Source organism: Haemaphysalis longicornis, unplaced genomic scaffold (assembly GCF_048455015.1).
Source record: "Haemaphysalis longicornis isolate Haplotype H1 unplaced genomic scaffold, Haemaphysalis longicornis Haplotype H1 scaffold_9, whole genome shotgun sequence".
NCBI lineage: Eukaryota > Metazoa > Arthropoda > Arachnida > Ixodida > Ixodidae > Haemaphysalis > Haemaphysalis longicornis.
The window spans coordinates 813,505-837,190 of record NW_027526460.1 but is presented as its reverse complement, the minus strand read 5'-3'; the positions used below and the strand labels follow the sequence as shown (position 1 = coordinate 837,190).

General features: G+C 49.2%; 1 protein-coding gene across 1 annotated transcript in view; it reads right to left on the bottom strand.

Annotated features, from left to right (window-relative positions):
• Positions 1-10,969, bottom strand: part of LOC144151913 (uncharacterized) — a 49,432-nt gene extending 38,463 nt beyond the window's left edge. The window contains exon 1 of the mRNA XM_077683084.1: positions 10,764-10,969. Coding sequence (XP_077539210.1) covers positions 10,764-10,954 — 191 coding nt within the window. The 5' untranslated portion in view covers positions 10,955-10,969. The remainder of the gene's footprint in view (positions 1-10,763) is intronic.
• Between the last annotated feature and the right edge of the window lie 12,717 nt (positions 10,970-23,686).

The following is a 23,686-nucleotide window of genomic DNA, read 5'->3' as shown; positions in this document are numbered from 1 at the left end:
ACGAAGACGCCCTTCGCAGCGCCACCCGTGGTCGCGCTCACCGCCAATAGAGGCTAGAAGGCATGGAGGAAGAAAAATGTTAGGAGGGAGCATGACGTCAGGCGGCACAGCTTTGGCAAGCCAACCTCCTCTGACGCCGCATTCTCCTCTCTTCGGGCTCCTCCGGCGCAATGCATTATGGAAAATCCACCACGCTCAGGCCCGCGGTAGCATTTAATGGCTCCGGCTGGCTGCCGGTGGAGATGGAGGCGAGTGCCGACGCCGAAGGCGCCGTACAAGATTGTTCTCCAGCGTTGCGCTCCAAGCTTCGTATCGTGGAAGTACTGCCGCTGTCGCTGTTCAAAGCAAGGCGAGACTTCGATCGCATTCTTAAGAAGCACCCACACGAGCTGCAAACCGAATTTCACTTCTGACGTTGGATCGCTCAAACGCGCCGCCGTAAACATTCACAAACATGGAGCGGCCTACAGCTGCGCGGTGTTTTCCAGGTGTGCTGTGACGTTTGCGTTTGGCATTCTGCTGAGCTATCGCGCCTAACGAGTGTCGTGTCGGCGGTGAGGTGGTGAGACTAGCTTTGGTTTCGCTCGCGCGCGCTTTTGCATACGTTCGCCTTTTCGGTGCTCCGGCGTGGTGGTACGTTTTTATCTACTTCAGTGCACTGGAAAACATAGGGTTCAGAACCCTTATGTTGGGTGTGACCACCTCGCGTCGCAAGCAGTACGCCGGCTGTTTGTCCGCTGAGGACCGCTCGATCGGTGCGATACGTATAAGAAAAAAAAAAACGAATGCTAGATTACGCCTGGGAGGGACCTTGCTGAATTGTGGACTGACTGCGCCTTGGCAATAAATGGTTAAAGAAAGGGTTGAAATGGTTGATCTTTTCAACTTTGCCTGAGCGGCAAAGTTGAAAAGATCATCTCCACTTCTGCACGCGCGGCGGCACACAACTCTCCGACTGCGGCGTGAACTTCGGCGGGTCCGAAAGCTCAGTAAACCAAGACGTTTTCTTCCTCTCCCGTCCGACCACTTTGCCCGCACGATCAGGCCGCTGCGCGTTTCGGGTTCCAGGCAGAGCTGCGCGCAACGACTCGTCGCCGAAACTCGAATACGCGGACGGCCCGGCAACCAAACGGATAGACGCACGCACGCAGCGTCGGCGAAGGGCGACATGAGGCGCAAAGAACTACCGCTTGCCTGTCACGTGAATAGAACACCTCCCATCAGTCTTTCCATTTTATTTTAAGTGTGAATACACTTTATAAGCGACCCCAAACCATCCACCGCCGGCGTCGGCGGCGGCGGCGTCCGCAGTGCTTTTCTATAAAGAAAAACAGCATCCGGCGCCAGGTTTCGATCCGCGGACTTTGCGGCCGCAGCGCGACGCTCTACCGATCAAGCCACGGACGCGACGGTGATATCAGTGTTGACGCGCCTTATATCTTTAACGCATTCAAACTACGTCGTCAGCGGCGTGCGTTGGCGACTCAGCGGCGTTATAGCGGCTTGATAACTGCGTGGTGTACACGTGATACTACAAACCCGATGGAAGAGATGGAAGAGAAGGCGGCGAGGCGGTGGGCTGCGGGGGCCGAGCGCAAGCGCCGCAAGCGGGCCGACAACCGTGTATTCGCACTTTCACATTCTCCCCCTCGGGGAAATGCGGGGGAATTTTTTTTATGACTAGTCTTCACGATTGTCACGTGATGCTCCCTCCTAAACTTTTCTTTCCTCAATGCTAGAAGGTTTTATTATGGTTTTATAGACTCGCCGCTGGCTCGCTGCCAGTGTGGCTAGATGATGCAAATGCAGCGAAATGAAGTGCATCACAAACAAAAAGCTCTCGATACCACTACAACTTTTTGTAAAATTATGAAACACTAAAAAAAAGCGTAAAATTATCGTTTAAAAATAGTTTCAAATCTTGTGGTTGTGTTGCCGATATGCATTTGCCGGCGCAGTTGGAAGAAAGCGGCGACCTGAATGTGGTCTGGCTACACTGGGCAAAAATCGTCTGCACTTCATCGTCTGCTTCAGCTACGCGGGAAGCTTTTGTCACTACCTCCGCTGAATGGTTACGGTCATTAGGTAGGCATCCGGGCGGTGGGTGTTGGGTGGCCGTGAAGTAGCCGAAAGCGGCTTATGTACAGTCGCTTATTCCCAGCTGCACAGGTCGCCGCCACTTCGTTGTGTGCCGGTCAAGTGTGTGCACCGGCATGAACGGTGAGAGAGAGAGAGAGAGAATAACCTTTATTTCGTTCCAGCATGCGGGATTCCCACCGGCCGCGCAGGGCGCGGGGTTCACCCTATCTAGCAACCACCTTTACCTCGGTGGCACCCGGGCCTAGACCTCGGGGCTAGGTTGCCGGCCTCCTATTGCTACTCGGAGTGTCCCCCTTTCGCTTTTGGAGGGCCAGCGCAGCCTCGAGCTGCCGGACGGCCCGTAATTGTTCTTCGGGATGCCCCGACCCCACACAGTGTTTCACAGGCGGCGGCAGCACGCTGTCCGTCGCCCCCCTTTTGCCACACCCCCACAGCACATGGGCCAGCGTGGCCCTGTCCAGGTTGCACAGGCTACACGTGTCGTTTTCATAGAGTTCCGGACACATGTGTTTTGCCAACGCGGCGGTGAGAACGTTTTCAGTTTGTAGCTGCCTGAGTAGTACCCCCTCCCGCCGAGTGAGATCTCGGTGTGGTGGGGGGAATACCCGGCGGCGTTCGCGATACCATTCGAGGATTTCCCTGTAGCTGGTGAGTTGCTGGTTTTCGTCTTCCAGGCTCGTAGTCGTCTCCCTTGCAACACCGGCGGCATAGTTCGCCACTTCCCGGCACTTTGCGAGATCACGGGCCGCGGCGTTTGCCACCTCGTTGCAGTTCACTGTATGTTCGTACACGTCCCATTCCGCATGGGCTGGGAACCATTTCAGTGTCACAGATGATGCTGGCACTGAGTCCCTTAATAAACTCGCAGCCGCCCCGCACACGGCTCCGCGCCCGAAATTTCGTATCGCGTTCTTACTGTCACTCAGTATCGTCCTGACTCCCCCGGTTTTCAGGGCCAGAGCTATCGCGACCTCTTCGCCCTGGCCCGCACCAACGGCGCGGACACTGCACGCGTTGATCACCGTCTTTCTTGTCGCCGAAACCACCACTGCGACGAACGCCTTCTCCCCCGGGGTCCTGGCGGTGTCCACGAAGACCGTCCCGTCCTCGCTTCCGTGCAGTTTGAGCAGCGCCCTGGCTCTCGCTGCTCTTCTGGGTTCATCGTTCGTCGGGTCCATGTTACGGGGTAACGGGTACACGATCAGCTTTCTCAATGTTTGCTCGTCTATTGGTGTCGTGGTGTAGTCGCCATCCCTCGGGGACTTTAGGCCGACTCGCTCTAATATTCTTCTCCCAGCAGCCGTGTCTCCTAGGCGCGTTAGCTGGGCTGTGCGTTGGGCCTCGCTGATCTCCGAGAGCGTATTATGAACTCCCAGAGATAGCAAGGCCGACGTCTTCGTGCCATTGAGGAGGCCCAGGGCTCCGGTGTATGCCTTCCGGATGGCCGCATCGATGCGCGCCTCTTCTCTGGCAGTCCACTTGTGGAAGGCGCCTACGTACGCCGCGTGGCTGATGGCGAAAGCCTGCAGCAGTCGTACGAGGCTAGCCTCTCTGGCGCCACGAGCTCTAGTCGCAATTCTTCTTACTAGCCTCGTGGCGATGCCAATCTTTGTTACCACTTGGTTGGCTGCCGTGCCGTTGGTGCGGTGGGCGTCAATGTGCATCCCCAACACCCGGATCTTGTCCACGTGAGGGATGGGCATGCCGTCCCCGGTGCTGATTGTAATGTTTCGTTCCGCTTCTGCAGCGGCTTTTTTTCGTTGTCTTCCCGGTGGGGGGATGATCATAAGTTGGGATTTCTGCGGAGCGCATTTCAGTCCGCTGCCCTCCAGTGTCTTCTCGATAGTATTTACAGCTTGCTGCAGGCCGGCTTCTATATCGCCGTCGCTGCCGCCCGTGGCCCATATTGTAATATCGTCTGCGTATATGCAGTGACGGATTTTCGGGCCGAGCTTGTCTAACTCTCGGGCGACGTCTATCATTATTAAGTTAAAGAGTAGAGGGGAAATCACGGACCCCTGTGGGGTGCCCACACTGCCTCCCTCTCTTTTCTCCCATCTCTCTCCCTCCACCTCCAAGCAGGCCGTGCGGCCCGTGAGGAAGGATCGCACGTAGTTATATGATCTTTCGCCCATGCCGAGCGCCACCATGCTAGAGAGGATGGCTGAGTGTGTGACCTTGTCGAAGGCGCTCTGTAAGTCTAGTCCCAGGACCGCTCTGTTGTCCTTCTGTGGGATGCCTCCGACCGGGTCCAGCACCTCTCTCTGTAGCAGCAATAGGGCGTCTTGTGTTCCCAGATGGGATCGGAAGCCCATCATGGAGTCGCTGTAGTGGCCTTGGGTTTCCAGGAATCTTTGCCATCTGTCGTTTAGTACGTGTTCGAGGACCTTCCCCACGCAGGAGGTGAGGGAGATCGGACGTAGGTTTTCTATCCCCGGGGGCTTATTAGGCTTCGGGAGGAGAACCGTTTTGGCTGTTTTCCACTGTCCGGGGATATCCCCTTTCTCCCAGCATTTGTTGTAGAACCTCGTGAGGGCCGCTATCGCGCTGTCACTGAGGTTCCTGAGGGCTTTGTTTGTGACCCCGTCGGGGCCGGGTGCAGAGCGGCAGTTGAGGGCACCTGTCGCTCGGCGTACCTCCCATTCTTCGATCTTTCTGTCCAGTATTGGATTCGGCGTTCCTGCGTATTCCGGGTGTTGAACCTTCTCCGTGGACGGTATGTACTTCTCGTTCATAACCCGGCGTACATTTTCGGCGCCCATTTGTGTGGTCGCCTTGTGAATGATTTGGGACATCCTGTGCCTTTGATGCTCCTTGCTCTTAGTGTTGTCCATTAGGCTTCTGAGCAGGGCCCATGTGCCTCCCCTATGTAATTGCCCGTCCGCCATATTACAGGCCTCGAACCACTGTTGCATACAGAGGTGTCTGCTGTATTTCTCTATTTCTTTTCCCAGGATTGCCACTCTCTTCCTAAGTGTCTTGTTGTTCCTCTGCCTCCTCCACCTCTTCTGCATGGATCTTCGGGCTTCCAGCAGGTGAGCTAGGCGGGAGTCGACGACCATGTCCTCGTTATCCGCTTCGACCGTATCCGTGGCCTTTTTGGTCTCTTCCACTAGCTTTCTTGACCATCTGTCGACGTCTTCTATCTCGCCAAGGTCCGCTTCGCGAAATTTATGCCAATTTGTGATGTTCCTTGCCACCTTTGGTCTCCTTGTGTCAGTTCCGTGGGGAGTCGGTATCAAGGTCTCCAGAATGAAGTGGTCACTCCCGAGGTTCCACCCACATCACGCCCAGCAGACGGCGCAGACAAGCGGAGCAGGCGGAAATGGGGGCGAGCGCCGAGACCTCCTGATTGGCTAGTTTTGGTACGCTGTTTGTTTGCCGCTTCCGGTGCCGTCGACGCCGGACGAACTTTTCTGTCCTCGGCAGATCGGTGGCAGACGACGTTTTTTGCGCCGCCGCGCGCCGCGGGCGGACGCCGCAGGGCGTTGTTCGTCGACTTTTTGTCGCATATTCGCTCCATGTATTCAGGCCTTAATGGGTCATTTCAGATAAGATCGAACAAAGCATGGCTGGTCGACCTCTTCAATTCGCTTGAAATTTTTTTACCTCATTCCCGCATGTATGTAATGTGCGGATTCACAAATATTTTCGGCGGAAAAAATTTTGGTCGACTGGAAAAAAATTTGGAACCCACCCGCGTGGACCCCGGTCGCTACCTGCCCATGCGCTGCAGCCAAATTTAGCGACGTCTAGCAAAAAGTATACTAATCAGGCGGGAATGGTAATTTTTACGCTTAATCTACGCCTGGTGTACATTTCGCGCCCAAAATATCGTTGGCTAGAAGAACATATATTTTTTGTAATAAATTTCCAAATCTTGCTCAGAGCGCACTTTGTTGTGTATTTTGCGGGCCAGTATTATCGTAAGTAATGGAGCTAGAACGTTAAAATTTGAGTGAGGGCTGCTCCTGGCAAGCACAAATAAGGGCCGTAAATATCGTGTCTGTGCACACTACGGTTAAAAAGTAAATGGCGCACAATTGTGAAGAAAACACTAAAACACTCCGAGTTCAGAGGCTTATTAAAAAAAAAAAAAACACTTCTTCGATTTTGCTGAAATTCTCCCCAGATGTTAACCTGTGAATGTACTTCAATGATCATTAAAAACATGTCGCATTAAAAACAGGTCGGCCAGGTCTTCACAAGATCCTGAGACACGAAACAGTGAGACCAACTTCCAGTGAATGTGCAGACGTTTGATAATTTTTTTCTACCAAAGGCAAACTGTTACTTATTGATAGTATTACAGAGAATTCAGAAGCAAAACTGAAATTTTTATGTGAATTTTGGAATGAAAATAAACAATCTGCGCACCGCTAAACGTGTACTCTTCGAAGAAAAAACGGAGGAACTCCAGATTCAAGCGCATTTAAAAAAAACGCTTCTTCGATTTTTATGAAGCATTCCACAGATATTTTCCTCTAAGCGTACTTGTGTGAGCCCTAGAAATATCGTGCGTCATTCTAAGCACAGCGCGGATACAGTCGTGCGGTGGCGAAACCGCTGCAATGTATGGTGGTAAAACGCGCAATTTGAAGGTTTTCGGGTCTATTTTTATAGCTTCCTCTAGATTTCCCCAGCCGCGGTCACTCTTTGTCTTACATTATCAACGCTCTTTTTTTGTGCGCACTGCTGCCGTGATGCGCTGTATTTGGTTCATAAGATCACCTATTTGACAAGGTGCACGCAGTCTTGTTTTTTAACTCGCCTGGACGTAACTTTCGTTCGCCTGAAATCAAAGGTTCAACGGAAGCCCGTCCGGTCGGCAGCACACATGGCAAGTATTAAAAACGGACATCGGCCACACACGACCCCGGCGCGGGTAACGTCTCCAGGTAGCACGCCCCTCTTCGGTCCTTCTCCGGACACACTGGTTCAATTACCGAATTAGCGACCAAACAAGGAAGGCAAACGCCCCTGAGCCCGGTGGGGTCCGGGACGACGCATGTGGGATCTTCATTTTTTTGTTTGACTCAAGTATTTTTAGGGCTTTTTCAACCGTATGCGGGGGCGGGGACTTGGCTGACAGAAAGAGCGAAAGTGGGGACTGGAAGAAAAGGGGCTGCATGCGTTCGAACGGTTGGAAGTTTTCAGTTCTGTCACATTGGGAGAGTGCCTTGCGCTACCTCCCCACTATTTGACTACGGACGCATTTTAATCTTCGTTTCATCACTTTTTATTATTCCTTTTAAGTATTCTGATTTTATTATTCTTTTTGTATATATTTAGCTTGTTACTCAGTCTCTTTTGTCATAGTTTTGTGGTTGCAAGCGATGACGTCTGCCATGACTCTGCGCATGCCTGCTTGGCTTTAGCAAAAATCAGGCTGTGGGTAGACGACAATCTGCCACTGTACTCCAAGGTGACTTATGTGAGTGACCGAGCTGCCAGTCACTTTAAAAACAGGCACCAGCTTCATGAGTTTCATTGCGTTTCACCAGCTTCATGAAACGCAATGGATATTCTCCGCAACAGGGCACGGAAAGAATGCCTGCGACGGAGTTGGGGGAATCGTCAAACATCAGGCGACACTTTACAACCTAAGAGAACCACTAAGAAATGCGATTCAGACGGCAAAAGACATGGTAACTGTGTTGTCTGAGAAGATCAAGGGCGTTCACTTCATATATCTCGAGGGGAACGAAGTTTCCAGCTATCGCGAAACAAAAAAGGAAGAATGGCGAACAGTGCGTGCCTTTCCCGGCATACATTCCTGGCACGTGTGGCGTTTAAGGAGGTCATCAGAAGCAGATATATGCAAACTATGTGCAGCGCGGACTGTTTGTGCCACTTTGAGGAAACTGTGAACATTGATGCAGCAAGCAACGTGTAAATAAACAGCTAGTAGCTGCACGGTATTAATGGGGTGCCGATAGAACGCTGTCATTTCAAACGTTGACTTCGTTAATGTTTCTTGGCTATTCTATTCTTCTTATCTCAGAAGATATTCTGCCCTTTCTACAAAATAAATAAGGCAAATCTGCAGAAAGTCACAATCGTCGTTTTATGTCTCAGCTCCTTGTGACGAGCATGCTTGACAAGGCTCTTTTGCTTTTCAGTGATCAAAATGATGCGAGTTTTTTTAATGGCTCACGCAAATAAAGTAGGAGGAAAATATCCGTGGAAAGCTTCATAAAACTCAAAGAAGGGTTTTTTTTTAATGCGCGTGAATCTGGAGTTCCTCCGTTTTTTCTTCGAAGAGTACACGTTTATCGGTGCGCAGAATTGTTTATTTTCGTTCCAAAATTCACATAAAAATTTCAGTTTTGCTTCTGAATTCTCTGTAATACTATCAATAAGTAACAGTTTGCCTTTGGTACAAAAAAATTATCAAACGTCTGCACATTCACTGGAAGTTGCTCTCACTGTTTCGTGTCTCAGGATCTTGTGAAGACCTGGCAGACCAGGCTTTTTTCTCGCGCTGCAGGCGCGTCAGGAACAAAATGATGCAACATGTTTTTAATGATCATTGAAGTACATTCACAGGTTAACATCTGGGGAGAATTTCAGCAAAATCGAAGAAGTGTTTTTTTTAATAAGCCTCTGAACTCGAAGTGTTTTAGTTTTTTCTTCACAATTGTGCACCGTTTACTTTTTAACCGTAGTGTGCACAGACACAATATTTACGGCCCTTATTTGGGCTTGCCAGGAGCAGCCCTCACTCAAATTTTAACGCTCTAGCTTCATTACTTACGATAATACTGGCCCGCAAAGTACGCAACAAAATGCGCTCTGAGCAAGATTTGGAAATTTATTACAAAAAATATATGTTCTCCTAGCCAACAATATTTTGGGCGCGAAATGTACACCAGGCGTAGATTAAGCATAAAAATTACCATTCCCGCCTGATTAGTACATTTTTTGCTAAACGTCGCTAAATTTGGCCGCGGCGAATGGGCAGGTAGCGGCCGGGGTCCACGCGGGTGGGTTCCAAATTTTTTTTCAGTCGGCCAAAATTTTTTCCCCCGAAAATATTTGTGAATCCGCACATTACATACATGCGGGAATGAGGTAAAAAAATTTCAAGCGAATTGAAGAGGTCGACCAGCCATGCTTTGTTCGACCTTACCTGAAACTACCCTAATGCGAACTTTTGCGCAGCGCAAACTGCAATCTTCTCGGTCACGGCGCATATCTGCTGCGTCCAAGAAAGTGATCGCGTGCGATCGCGTGAACAGCGAACGCCCGGCGGCGCGCGCTGCTCTGCCGTGGTCTCGCAGCGCATCGCCGCCGCGGCCGAGCATGTTGCCGCCAATAGTGTTTGAACCTCCCGCGCAAATGTCGCATGGTGTGGAGGAGCCACAGCCGGTGGAGGAGCGTCTCGCGAAAGTATGGGGGGGAGGAGGGCGCTCCTCGCCAGCGACTAATGGCTTTTTTTCTTTTTGCCGGAGTGCCTCGTTCGCTCGCTCGGTTACGCGGACGCCTTCGCCTTGGCCGCCGCGAAACCCCTGCCGCGGGCGCCAAAAGGCGGCGCCCTAAAAAAGCTTCCACATAAAACGACCGCTTTTTAACATCTTCCTGTTCGAACAGAATATGGCTGTTGTGAATGGTCAAATAGTCTTAGCTAGGTTTAATCGTTAATCGTGCTCAGCAGAACTGGTAATTTTCCCTTTGAACAGAATGTGCTGATGATTCGAAAAGGTATTACGATTCTGGAGTTAATTTTCACTTCAGGCTAAACACAAGTGAAATTCGTTAACTTGTATGTATTAGACTCACTGAAGTACCTGCGCCTATATTGCTCTCGTTTTAGAGCAATATAGGAGAACCGAAAAAAAGCGAACAATAACTGAATCATTGCGACGTCTAGTTTTATACCAGCATCGTACACCTGCAATTTGAGTCGAGCTAGTCGTGCGACCATAGCAAGTAACAGAAATGCTTCTTTTCCGTACACATCGCAAGCATGTGGGCATTCGTCGGAGCAGCCATGTTGCCACTGAGATGTCGCGTACACCTGGACATGTGCAACACAGACCACAACGTGCCCGAATCTTATAGCTTAAAGCGCCGCGTGACGTGGCTAAGGCGTTTCGCTTTTGTTTACGAATTAGATTAGAATGAGGCGCTACCGATCATGTTTTCCGTGCGTGTGATCGGGGATACAAAAAGGAACGGCGAAAAATGCTCCACTACGTCTCTTTCCAGAACAAATTTCGAGGTTACACCCGGGCGATGTGGCGCGTTGTAGGGAAGCTTGGCCGCGAATTAATTTACTCACTCTGGACCTGATTGCCATCAACTGAAATTTTGACACACTACTAACGAGAGTTCCGGCCTCCAGGTGCAGTCGGAAAAGTGCCGCCTTGCCGGCATCGAACCCATGTTCTCCGGTTCAGCATAACAGCGCGCCATTGTGGTGGGCACCGCTGAAGAAACACCGGCGGTTTAAATTATTCCGGAGCATGGCTCTTTTACCCCACGCGACTGTGGCTTCTACACCTTAAGACAAGTTAAGTTGGCGCTTCAAACATACTTCACATGTATTTCATAAGTTCATAACCTACGAGAGCAGCAAATTAGCCTTGCTACCTCATAACGGATTGGATGTTTTTGCAACAACTTATGCAATAAAGTCTCAGCCAAACATATTTACTTACACGCTGTACATGATTCCACCCCCGTCAGAAACGGCTACGCCAAACCAGGAAGGCACACATTTATCCTTGAGGTACCGCGCAGATGCGCAGCTCAGACCCTTAAGTAGGTTTCTTGCCGGCAGCAACAGCGAGCGAGGGCCATTTAATTTGAAGAACTGCTCATCCAGCGTCCACGCTCGGCTGGCGACCATGGTTCGCTGCCGGTCGTCCCTCAGAACCCAGCAATTTCGGAAGATGTGCACTTCGGAAACCACCCGTTTTCGCCAGTGTCCATTCTCTCAGCGCAGATGAAGGGGGAGGAGAGGAGCGATGTGTCTTGCATGTGGGCTGCCGGGAGACAGTCGACCGGGCATGACCACTGCCGAGTCTGCGTCACTGGCCCTTGCGTGTAGGGCTCGCACCGTGAGCAGACCCGCCATTAGGCCCCCATTGTTGAGACGACGGCTTTTTTTAAAGAGATGCGCAGTCACGCCATTGCTTGATATGGAAAAGGAAACGTCGTTGCATACGTCACGCATAGAAGGCAGTTGTTCTGTACACATGCTGTCTTTAAGAAAACAAATCCTTACAACAAATGAATCCCGAATATGCTTTCTTAAAGAGCTCGTGATATGTTTTAGTGTAACAAACATTAGCGATCCCAGGATGTTGTGTGGGCGGAGGGGGCAAAGGGGGGGGGGGGGTCAAAGTTCTTACATCAGTTATTGTGGGGGTGTTTTTAAGACGTGGGGTAGGGTTCTTGCTTAATAGGGCTATAGCAGAGAATGGGGTAGAATTTTGCAGTATAAATGATCGTGCAGCATTTCCTGTGATTAAGCTCAACAAAAGCACTACTCATATGTGGTTCAGGTCTTGCGACAACCTCCTCTTACGATGATGAGGTTGTGGGCGTATTTTACGAAGACGTTTAAATGGCAATGAATAAAGTAAAAAATCCGTACTCTATCATCATGGGTGACTTTAATGCGAAAATAGGGGCACAACTGCAGGTGGGCAGGAGGAGAATGCGGTGCGGGGCTCTCGAAACAGCCGCGGGGAAATGCTGGTTCTCTTCGCCGAAACGAATCGCCTTCGAATCATGAATGCTTTCATCAGCAAAAGAAAGAATAGGAAATGTAGTTGGGAAGGCCCAAATGGCGAAACAAAATAATAAAATTGACATCATTTTAACTGGCACTCCACGCATGGTACATCATGTACAGGTAATTGCATAGCTCGGCAAAACTGGATGCTACTCACTCACACTCACTCACTCAAAAAATATATATATTTATGCTAACGCACTGGCCACTCCACCCTCACCACTAGCGCTCACTCGTGCTCACGCTCACCACTGGTCCCCACCACTCGCACTCACTCGCACTCGCGCTCGCCACTCGCATTCTCCACTTGCACTCCCTCGCACTCACCACTTGCAATGGCTACTCTCACACTCTCTCAGACTCACCACTCGCTTCCTCCACTCACGCGCACTCGCCACTCCCATCGCCCATTCACGCTCACTCACAACCACCACTAATTCGCATTCCGAATCACTTGGTTTCTTTACAGCTTGGGAATTTTAACTTCGCTTTGTTTGTATGTGAATCGTTTGTAAATGTATGTGAAACCACGTGAATCTTTCCATTTTGGGGAGACCTTCAATGCGGCCCTATTGACACCGACACCACAATCATACCAATACGTACAGCGAGAAAAAAATCGGTTTTTTAAGAGAGAAGATTCACATTGGCTATGAGGCATGCCCCACAACAACCATTAACTCCAAAGAACTTGATCCAACTGAGAAAAAATTAAAAAAAAAAGCACCCTGCGTTAAGAGCATTAAAACGCGAAGCTTTCTCCCGTGCAACCTGAGTCAAGCACATTTTAAAATTCAGGCTGATTCAACAGTGTCGAAGTGGCACAATCGGGGCTGCTTCATCTCATACCCCATATCTCGGGGCAGCCAGGTTCGATTCCGGCCACGGGAAAGGTTTTTTCATGGTGCGCCTTCGGTTATCATCATCACCGTTTTGTGAATCCCTCTGTGTATAGTTGGCTTTCCTGCAGTGATTTTTACTCGGACGCTGACGCCATCCGTGAGGAATAGAGAGCTTCGCATAAAAAAAAAATGGCGAAGCTTGCACTAAGTCACGCAAGGCTTGAACCACACGAAGCTGGATGATTTCTTTCGGTGTCAGCACTGAAGGTCATTGCATTAGGTTCGAATTTGTTTATTTACATGTTGCGTCGTCGCTTTTCACTGTGGTAGTAGTAGAGTTAAACGTGGATATAGCAATGCTGACAAAAATTCGCAATTTTTCTTTACAAGCAGGTGTTGAGTTAAGGCTCGCGTGAATGAAGCGGAAACGAAACCAAATGATAGACATCAGTGGTGGTGAATTCACCCTTAAAGGATTTATTTCGCAGTGAAAGACTTGGCGATTTGCGCCTGCTGCTTTCCCACGACACGGCATCCAAAGGAGCATCGCGCAAACGTCACTGAATTATCCTTTTTGCACGTCTTTTTGCACGTTAACACGTTTCAAAGACCAAACATGGGCAGAAAGGGCACTCTTTTGCCAAATTGAGGCTATTTTGCGCCCTTAAAATTGTTAAGAGGTTGCTAGCTGGGATTCTTTAACGGCCGGCGACGTTTTTCTTTATCGTTAGCGCAGACGGCCTTTTAAATTTCGAGTTTGTCTTGACAAGAAAAAAAAAATGTTTTCTGGCAGCGGAACCCACACTGCTGTTAGCAGCGGCGACGCGCAACTACACGCCGACCGGCAGGCCTGTAGCCCCTAACCGACACCGGTCTCCCTCGTGGGAAAGCACAGTAGTTCGCGGTACGGGCGAAATTCGGTACAATGCTGCATTTCTCTAGTTTTTTTCCTGAATTTTTTCCTGTGCCTGGGAGTGGTAGCCAGCGCCACTCCGACTTCTCGGGGTGAAGGGGACCCTCTTTTTAACCCCCGGGCCGTGACTCGAGTGTCTACGGCATGTCGAGAGTGGTCGACCAGCGTTGAACCCTCTTAAGCTTCCTATAGCACCAAGACTGCCAGAACAGAGGCCCTCGCTATGCATGTAGCGAATCAGAATAGGAAATGAGGGACTCGTTGAAAATAAGACAGAAATAAAGTTTGGCAGTCAAGAAAACCTCGGAAAGCAAAGGGGAGGATATGGTAGGTCATTGAAACAAATAAAGAATTAGGAAAGAAAGATAGAAAGTGGAGAAAAAATGCCAATTTTTTTTAACTCCAAGTTCCTCCCAAGTGCCTCCTAACGGGCAACTCCTAACACCCACAGTAAGCGTGTTAGTTGGTTCGGACCAGTATTGGAGGCTGGCAAGCGGGCGTGTAGATCGCTTTATCGACAACCTTGGCGCCATTGATCTGCAAATATTGAAGCAATGTTTCACTGGGTTCTTCAGGGCCCCACGCAGGAGGAAATAATCTACACGTGACAAACACCCGTGAAAGTGCCTTGGTTTCAGCCTGTACAGAAAGATCTAGCACCTCGGGCCAACTGGTCAACCCACCAGAGGTGTGCAGGTCCGACGCCATACGTCATACCCCGTGTCAGGTCTGACGAAAAGGAAAAAGAGGGCGCTTTGCTTCCGTCTGGCTAAGTTCACACCGTGCGGACTACTCCAACTGTCCAGTTCGAGCACAAGAGGTGAAGATCCTTGAGGTCATTGAAAAGCGCCGGTGCTCGCGGAGTGAGGCGATGGCTGTAGTCAAAGATAGATCGTCAGGCTATGCCTCAGTTGTGGCACGTGGCTCCGCTACTGTGGACGCATCTCTTGTCGATGTGATCGCGTCAGCAATCGAAAAAAGTCAGTCAAAGATGATGGATCGCTACCTGCATGCTATGGCAGAACTCCTAACTGCTCACACGGCACACATCACAGAGTCTGTGTCCGCGTTGTGTGGCGTAGCTGTGCAAACAGATTCCGCTTGTGGTTTTAATACTAAGGCTGTTGGGTCACTCAATCAACTACCTTTGGATGAAACTGACCCCGCTCACTCTTCAAGCCGTTTCAGCCAACCGTCACCATCCACTTCTGCTTCTTCCAACCCTTCGTCTCAGTCCCAATGCGAAGGTACTTCTCTTCCCTCCAAAATGGTAGCTGGCCTGCCCCCCGGTCGTTCGGCATCGATGGTTCGTCATGCATCCAAATCCGCAACTAGCCCGCCTGTTTCTCGCATGGCATCGAACATTCGTCCTGGTAACGAGAATAACGTCGAGTATGAGAACCACCCAGAAGACATGGAGTATCAATCAATTGTGTATAAAAGAACAGGATCGCCGATTTTGGGTTCACCTGAATCGTGCCCGAAACAAAAGTCTAAGAAAGGTCAAGCGAGTCAAAAAACAGGTGATATTTTGGAGGCGGCTGTGGCGGCCATCACTTCCCCATAATGTCTCTACGGATACTTCAATGGAATTGTCGTTCAGTCTTTTCAGCGCTAACAGACCTTCACAATATTGTTTCTAAAACCCGACCAGATGTTATTGTACTGGAGGAAACTTGGCTGGCTCCTGGTCGGCCATTTAGATTCCACAACTACCGAACGTTCCGTTTAGACCGTCCAACTAAAGGAGGAGGATTGCTAACTTTAGTATCCCCTCGATTTTTCCATAAAGCCCATCTCTCATTTCAATTTATCTCTGTGGAATCGGAAATTCTGGCAGTGACATTCAATCTTCCAGGTTGCGTTGCATTTTCTATAGTGACTGCGTACTTTCCGAGTGGAGTAACTTCCACCTCTTCACTCGATGCTGCCGTGTCGGCGTGTGAAAAACGAGTTGTTCTTTGTGGGGATTTCAATTCGCACCACGTATCGTGGGGTTTCCGCACAGATTCCTGTGGCAGGCGTCTTTGCGACTGGATGCGGGACAACAATTTGTATTGTTTTAACTCTGGAACTGCGACATTTTTTCGATGGCAGACCAGTTCTGTTCTTGATTTGACATTCTCCACACCGGGAAATATATCTTCATGGTCTACTTGGGACCAGGCTACAAGTAGTGACCACATCCCAATTGTATATGAGTTTTTATGCCTTCCTACGTCACCGCGAGCACATATAGTTCGGCATATAAATTTTCATCGCGTTCAAAAAGAACTAAAGACAGCACTTAGCTCTATTCCATCGAGAGACGAGGAACTCCGGGCAGCTCAAGTGTTATCAATCCTTTCTGAAGCTGTTAAAAAATCCCGCTTTATTATTTGTTCTCAAAAAGATGGCGGCTCCAGTCCATGGTGGAATGAGGAATGTGCTCGTGCGTATAGTCAGAGAGAAGCGGCTTGGAAGAACGTTCTTAAAAACCAATGCCCATCCAATTGGACCAGTTACAAGTTTGCAGCTGCAATATTCAAGCGGGTTGTTTCTAAAGCAAAAGAAAATTATAACACCCAAAAGTTCGCCTCTCTATCAAAGGCCAAAAATAGACGCATGTTGCATAGATTCCTCCGTTCAAGAAAGGTTGTACAAGATCAGGATAACGGCAAGTCAATTGTTCAGTCGACGAGTGAGTCTATGGAAACTTTGGAACGTATTGCGCAGGAACTGGAATCTCGTTTTTCTTCTGGGTTGGCCTCTCCTTTTGTGTGCCAGGTTTCGAATGAGGGTTTCACTCCAGTGACAAGGGCGGAATTAGCTGATATTGTTTTACAGCTGTCTGAGTGTGCTCCAGGATCAGACGGCATTACGGTGGCAATGTTAAAATTTCTGCTTGAGGTGTCTCCTGATGATTTACTAAACATTGTCAACATGTCGTTAAAAAACAGCTGGATACCTTCTGAATGGAAAATCGCTAGGGTAGCACCATTGTTGAAAAACGAAAGTTTGGGTTTCGTCAAAGACAATATTAGGCCGATATCGTTGACTAGCAACGTGGTAAAGTTGGTTGAAAGGGTATTGCATGGCCGGCTTATGCGGTTTCTGAACAGTAATCGTATTCTAAGCCCCGCCCAGATTGGCTTCAGACCTGGAAATTCTATTTGGAAGGCCCACGTCGACATCGAGAGCCGCATTAAATTAGCTCGCCGACTAAAACATGTAAGTGCGCTGGTAACCCTAGATATAGCAAAGGCTTACGATAGCGTAGAGTACAGCACGTTGATGTCACGCCTTGCATCTAGCGAGATTCCAGGGTACATCCGCTCCTGGATTGGTGAGTTTTTAAAGGGAAGGAAATTCTTTTGTTCCAAAGGCGGCTTATCGACATCCCAGTATCACCAATTTCGTGGAGTTCCTCAGGGATCAGTTCTTTCTCCAGTTATTTTTAACTTACTCCTTAGTTCTATCCCAATACAGAACGGCATATATACCTATGTGTATGCCGATGATATTGCTTTTTTCTCGGCTGATAGGGACATCCAAGCATTATATCAGCGACTGCAGGACTATGTGGTTGTCCTGGATAATTGGCTTAGCACGTTACACCTCTCGCTAAATGTCAGTAAATGTGCCGTTATAGTATTTCCCAGCAATAACCCTATATCATTACGTCTAACATACCGGTTGCAATCCATCCCTCAGGTCACGGAAATTAAATATTTGGGTATAATTTATGACGACCACCTCACATGGCGTCCTCATATTTCACATTGCTGCCAAAGGTGAAAAAGCTGCGGGAGTGCTGCGTAGGCTATGCAATCATAAATTCGGTATGCGTAGAGACGCCCTGCTAATGATTTATCGTTGCTATGTTCGCCCAGTATTGGAATTTGGTTGCGTGTTATTTTCTGGCTGCGCGACGTACAAACTCCATCCCCTATTTCTTATTGAGAGATTGGCGTTGCGTTTATGTTTAGGGTTGCCAAAGTATGTAGCTAACTCTGTATTGTACCTTGAGGCACGGTTGCCTTCACTTCTGGATCGATTTAAATTATTAACTGTTGTAACATTTCTAAAACTGTTTGAATCTCCATTATACGAAGCTCAACCCATCTTCCTCTTGAGGCCTGACCTTTTTCGAGGATTTACGTGGCCCCGATTTCAGCGTCCTCAATTGGATTGCGTTCAGGCATAGCTGCAGCCTCTTCGTGCAGATCTTTTTCTACTCCAGCCCTATTCTGATAATTTGTCGCCTGTCGACATAAGCTTGGACAACATTTTTCCTTCGCATGCGAAATTATTGCCGGCCCGATTACTCAATCATTTACTTGAAGATCACTTGGCCACTCTTCATACTGATGTCGTCATTGCCACAGATGCCTCGCAACGTGATGAGAAGGCTGGGGTAGGGATATATTCTCAGTCTCTAGATTGGTCCTTCTCAATCAGGCTGCCAGACTATACCCCGATCTTTCAGGCAGAATTATTGGCGATAATCTTAGCCCTTAATAAACTACAGCACAGATTTGCGGGGGTGGTTATCCTTTCGGATTCTCTCTCCATGTGCACTGCTCTAACAAATGATAAAGATTCTTCTATTCTCAGGTCATTCCGTTCATTCATTCCTTACCAGCTTCGCGAGATCCGGTTAGTGTGGGTCCCTGGTCACGCAGGGATAATCTTCAATGAAATGGCAGACCAATTAGCCAATTTGGCTCTTGGGGGTCCTGCCGTCGTGAATTGCCCAATTGACAGTTTTCTTTTGGGGGCGAGGTTCAGGCGCCTTCAAGTTTTACAAAGTAATCGGCAAGAGGCCCTTCGTTCATGCTCCGACTATATTCACCTCTCTCACTTATGGAAGCCTAAATTATGCGAATCTCGTAAATGTGAGGTCGCAATCACAAAATTTCGTTGTAGAATCCCCCCTTTAAATTTTTGTCTATACAAAGCTGGTCAGGCGTTATCTCCTCAATGCCCTTTCTGCAATGCCCCTGAAACAATAGAACACTTTCTTTTAAATTGCCGCAGCTTTTCCTCGATGCGACGCACGCACCTTGAATACACGTTTAATCGGCTGAATCTCCCTTTATCTTTAACCGTTATTCTTTCCCTGGGTGCTTCCGTCGTAGGATATTGCCACAGAGATGTCGTGATCGCCTTTCATTCCTTTGTTGCGGCGACAGGCCGGATGCCCTGCTAGATAGCTATGCCTTCATTCGCAAGATTTTTTTTTTTCCTGACAATCCTGTTCAATCCAAAGATTTTTTTTTTCTACTCTCAATGTTTTTTCTCGTACTCCTTTTTTTTTCTCTAAAATAAACCGGGTCACAGCCTAATTATTACTGGCAGCTTCTTGGCCAATCCCCCGCGTGGGTACGCGCCATATCATAAGGAACCAACCAACCAACCAACCAAGAAGCGGCAGTGGAGACGTCGCGCCGCTGTGCCATCGTTGGGTGACAACCACGAAAGAGCTGCTGACGTGTGCATCCGCTGTAGTTCAGAGCACTGAAGAGGCAGAGGAGCTGGCGATTGCTCTGGCCCTTACTCTACCGGACAAGACCAAGGTGGTCACGGATTCCCAGCAAGCCTACAGAAGCTTCCAGTGCGGCTGGGTGTCCCGGTTGGCCCTCCGAGTGCTCAAGGAGAAAAAACCTCCGAAGGAAAGCGTAGAACTAGTGTGGGTACCGGCCCATTCTGCGGTGGAGGGTAACGAGTTTGCCCACCAGCAGGCCCGAGCACTGACTTACCGGGCCACGTCCACAGCAGAGGCAAACAACCAACCATTGGTTACCTACAGGGAAATAACCACTTATTACAGGCACGACAGGAGGACGCTACCAGCACCCCACGCAGCACTCACCAAGGGGCAACAAACTATATACCGGCAAATCCAGACAGAGTCCTTCCCGCACCCCCGTCTACTCAACCGCATGTTCCCAAACCAATTCGAAGAAGCTTGCCCAATCTGTAAAAAACTAGGCACTCTCCAGCACATGATAGGAGAGTGTAAGTTTAGCCCGGAGCACCCGCCCCTCTCACCCGAGTCTCGCCCCACCAACCCCACTCTACCCTTTAACGAGAGATGGAGGATCTTGCTGACCAGCCCCGCCCTGGAGGATCAGCTACTACTGGTCACCAGGGGCCAGGCGGCGAGAGCAGCATATGGATTCCCGTGAACAGGGAACCACCTCCGTCCAGTGTGGAGTTCGCAACGAACGACTCTTAAATAAAGTTTCTTCTCTCTCTGCCATCGTTGAGATACGATTAAGGACAGCTTTCGTGCTTCAGAAGGACGTCTGCAAGATTCGTATGTTCAAGTCGTGCCGCAGCGCATACGCATCCGAGATGCGTCAGTAGCGTCGTATCATCGGGAACAGCTACAAGAAGCCCGAAAGCTCCAACGACAGCTTCTGGAGGAACTGCGGGACTCACAGCGCGAAGATAGTTCTCAGGTGAAAGTGCTGGGCGACCGACACAAGAGCCCACAACGCCAAACTTGATTTATACGCCGCCCCTAACGAAGACGTTTAAAGAGACAGCAATTGCGGCGCGTTGTGCGTATTAGAGCCAGACAGGAAGACTGCGCGTGGGAGGATGTTAAAAGGACACTGAAGTGGATTCGTCAAGCTCCCGGTTTTGCTTGCACTGCGTAGACTGGCTCAAATTACCACACTTTTCATCGTGTATCCGGTTGAAGTCGTTAATTATTTTATAAAGCGGGAAAGAAGAAAAACTACCATGCGCGCTCTGCGGCGGCTGCAACAACTAAAGGTTGTGATGACGGGATGAGATGCACCTTGATTGGACGATGTCCGAGGTTATCATTCAATTAAGTTTCAGTTTCGGTCCTGTAAAACAACATGCTTGACATCCGACGGCATCGTCGGATGGGCATTCTCGATATCTCAGTAATCGTCGTACCGCGCTTCTGCCATGTTGTCGGCTGTAAAATGCGTAAGATAAGCCTTCCAGGACGGCTTTTAATCGTAGCAATCACTAGCCGAGGCCTACGCAGTGAATGAACGCCTTCCGCGTCACCGCAGACGCTCAAATGCCATGCGCTTTTCCCGCATGTTCGGAGCTTGCCTCACTCATGCCTGGATAGTAAAAAGCGTGTTCGCACCAGGCCAAGGGTCTGTTGATTCTGGCCTGTGCCCACTGCCCGCAAGCAGTAGGTGCTTATGGCAACAGCACGCCAACGAAAACTCGCTAGCGCGTCAGGGTCAGCCTGCGCGAGTTCTGTGAACTGGTTCGTGGAGCAGTGAACGTCACGTCCTAAAAACGGTGAACTCAGTAGAGAAAACATCGGCCGAAAACGAAAAAGGCAACTTACAAACAACAACAACAACAAAAAACCACGTACCCTCGGGGGTTCGAGCTTTTGACTTGCAAAATAACATACCTACCACTCCAGACCACTCGGTCACTGGCCCGCGCTGCCACCGCTGGAAATATAAGGTATATAATGTATAACCAGTTTACACTTTTATTTAGTTTCAGCATTTCAAGCAGCTTAGGTGCTGTTTGTTGTAGAGCGCTCGTGCAGTAAGCGTCCCCCAAATTTCCACAATATCTCACGTCTAGCAATGGCATTTCTTAGACGGAAGTGTTCTCAGGTGTGTGGTCGTGCTGCTGACCGCTGTTCTTGTTCTCCTAGCGCAAAAAAGTGCTTCGTGCTTCCTAGTTTTACGCTGTACGGTAAAAGTATCAGTTGATTTTATTTTTTCAGTACCTATATTGACTTCGCTGACTCTTCTCCCGCCTTCCAGTGGCCTTAGATTTTCCTACTAGCGTACCAGTCAGCGAAGTCGCATGTGCGCTTGTGTAGCGCTTGTGTGGAACGACCTTGACTAGAAGCTAGATACAGTGTACAAACTCACAAAGTAAAGAAAGGCACATTCTTCCATTTACAAACGTGTCGTGGCTTCGTTTCAACTGAGCGAACGAATTTCGACGCCCGTCGGCGGCTGGCGGACTAAACGCTGGGCCCACTGACTCTGTCGGAAGGTCGGCGAGCCGTGCAGTAGCTCAGTCAAGCCAAATCATCTCCTCCTGACGTCACACGAAAACGCCACAGAAAATGGGTGAGGATGCAGAGAGGAGGACAGCATTTTCGAATTGAGTTTTCTACTAAATTAATTCGCGTAAACGCGCTCAGAATGGTCGAAACATGGCCTATGGACTCCGGAGTACAATTTGCGTTAGTAATCCCGCAATGTTTACAAATCACTTCAGTGTCCTTTTAAGTCCCCAAAAGGGCATGCGTCGCGCGACAAAGACGATGTGGGTAGCGCGTTGCTAACGTGCGGTTTATGGGGCAGTCGTAACCATGCGTTCGGGACGGTAGTTCTCTGGGTCGGGTCGGCTCTTAACAGCAGGTACCCTGCCTAAAACGTGGACCCACGCAAATATCCCTTTAATTGCTAAACCTGACAAACCCTATGCATAGGTAATCTTAGACCGATATTACTGACATATATTGTATAGGGAAATTTCCAGAGCATATCATACATGCTCGCCTCCTCCAACACATAGGTCCACGAAACCCTATTCCCTCCGCAATGTTCGGGTTTCGTGCTGGGCTTTCAACTGAAGACGTGCCACACCACCAAGGGCCGACACAGCCGCAGTTCCAGCCGTAGACCTCACAAAGGCCTTTGACAGAGTCACGCATCGGGAAATTTTCAGGGCCTGTCTACCATCTCCCCCGGAGGAAAACATACAACTACATTGAAGCCTTCCTCACCTCACGAACACCGACCCTCCTCCTTGACCGTTTAGAAACGGAAAAATTTTGCCTACCATCATTAGGAACACCGGAAGGAGCAGCGCTTAAACCGCTACTCTTTAACTTAGCCCTACTTCTAATTCCCCAAGCCCTAACCAAAATACCAAATCTTCCCCATAGTCTCTGTCCGAACGAAACTACACACACACTGACCAAGGGGGGTAGTGGTGCAAAAATAGAAGAAATCTTCCTAGCCGGAGCCACTGCTGCAATGTAGGGTGCAGCCCTCAGTGGCCTCCAATGTTCCCGAGCAAAATCAGAGTTATTACTTCTATCTAAAAAAAAGGCAACATTAAAAACCCAATATTTAAGTTTACATTGATTGTCTCAAAAATCAAAATTCTAAAACGCTCTATAAATAGCTCCAGAACCACTAAAGAATTTATAAAACAATTGTCTTCTGACGTCACCCAAACAATCAAGTTATTTAAACGCGTTGCTACCCGGAATAACGGCGTTAAAGAAACTGATCAACTTTATTTAATTCAAGCATTAATAGTCAGCCGTATCCCTTACTCCTTCACGTACCTGCTTTCAAGTGACACGGACCTCGTGAAAATAAATTGTCTGATAGGGACAACCTATAAGGTTTCCTTACAACTCCCATCCGGCACTTCCACTGCCAGGCTCGAGGCCACCGGTACCTACAAAACGGCACAGGAGCTCATAGAAGCTCACCGTGTTGGTCAACTTAATCGACAGTGACACTTCCGGGAGGGCACCTGCTCCAACTCAAAGCAGCCATCATCGCAGTCGCCAAGTCCCCTATCTCACTGCAAATTCACGCTAACATCAAAATCCTACGAACTGAAATTTAAAACAGTGCAAAAAGGTGGGACAAGAAACGAAGACACACGCCGCTGATTAGCAACTGGCTGGTTTATTCCGCGGCTTGCAAAATATATCCGAGGAAGAAAGGCGGGAAGGAGTCGTGATAAAAAGGAAGTTCGTCCAAGAATACACCGAAAACACAAGATCTATACACGTGCATTGACCAAAAAGTAAGAATGCTGATACAGCGCAGCGATCTAACACGTGGCCGGAGGCAAGAGGCAAGGAAAGGCCATCCTGGACAGTGCAGCTCGTGTTTTTATGAATCCACACAGCGGATATCCTTACCTCGTAATTCAAAAGAACCCTTACTCACACAGTCTCCGCCTGCCTTGTGAATGAGGTAAGCTTCATCACGCTCGCGCTCACCCTTATATAGGTTCGCGCAACACGCGTGTCATAGAATCTAGCCGAGCACCCGTCGTCGTGACAATGTGTGGCAAGCTTGCTGCTAGTGCCTGTTTTTAGTGTGT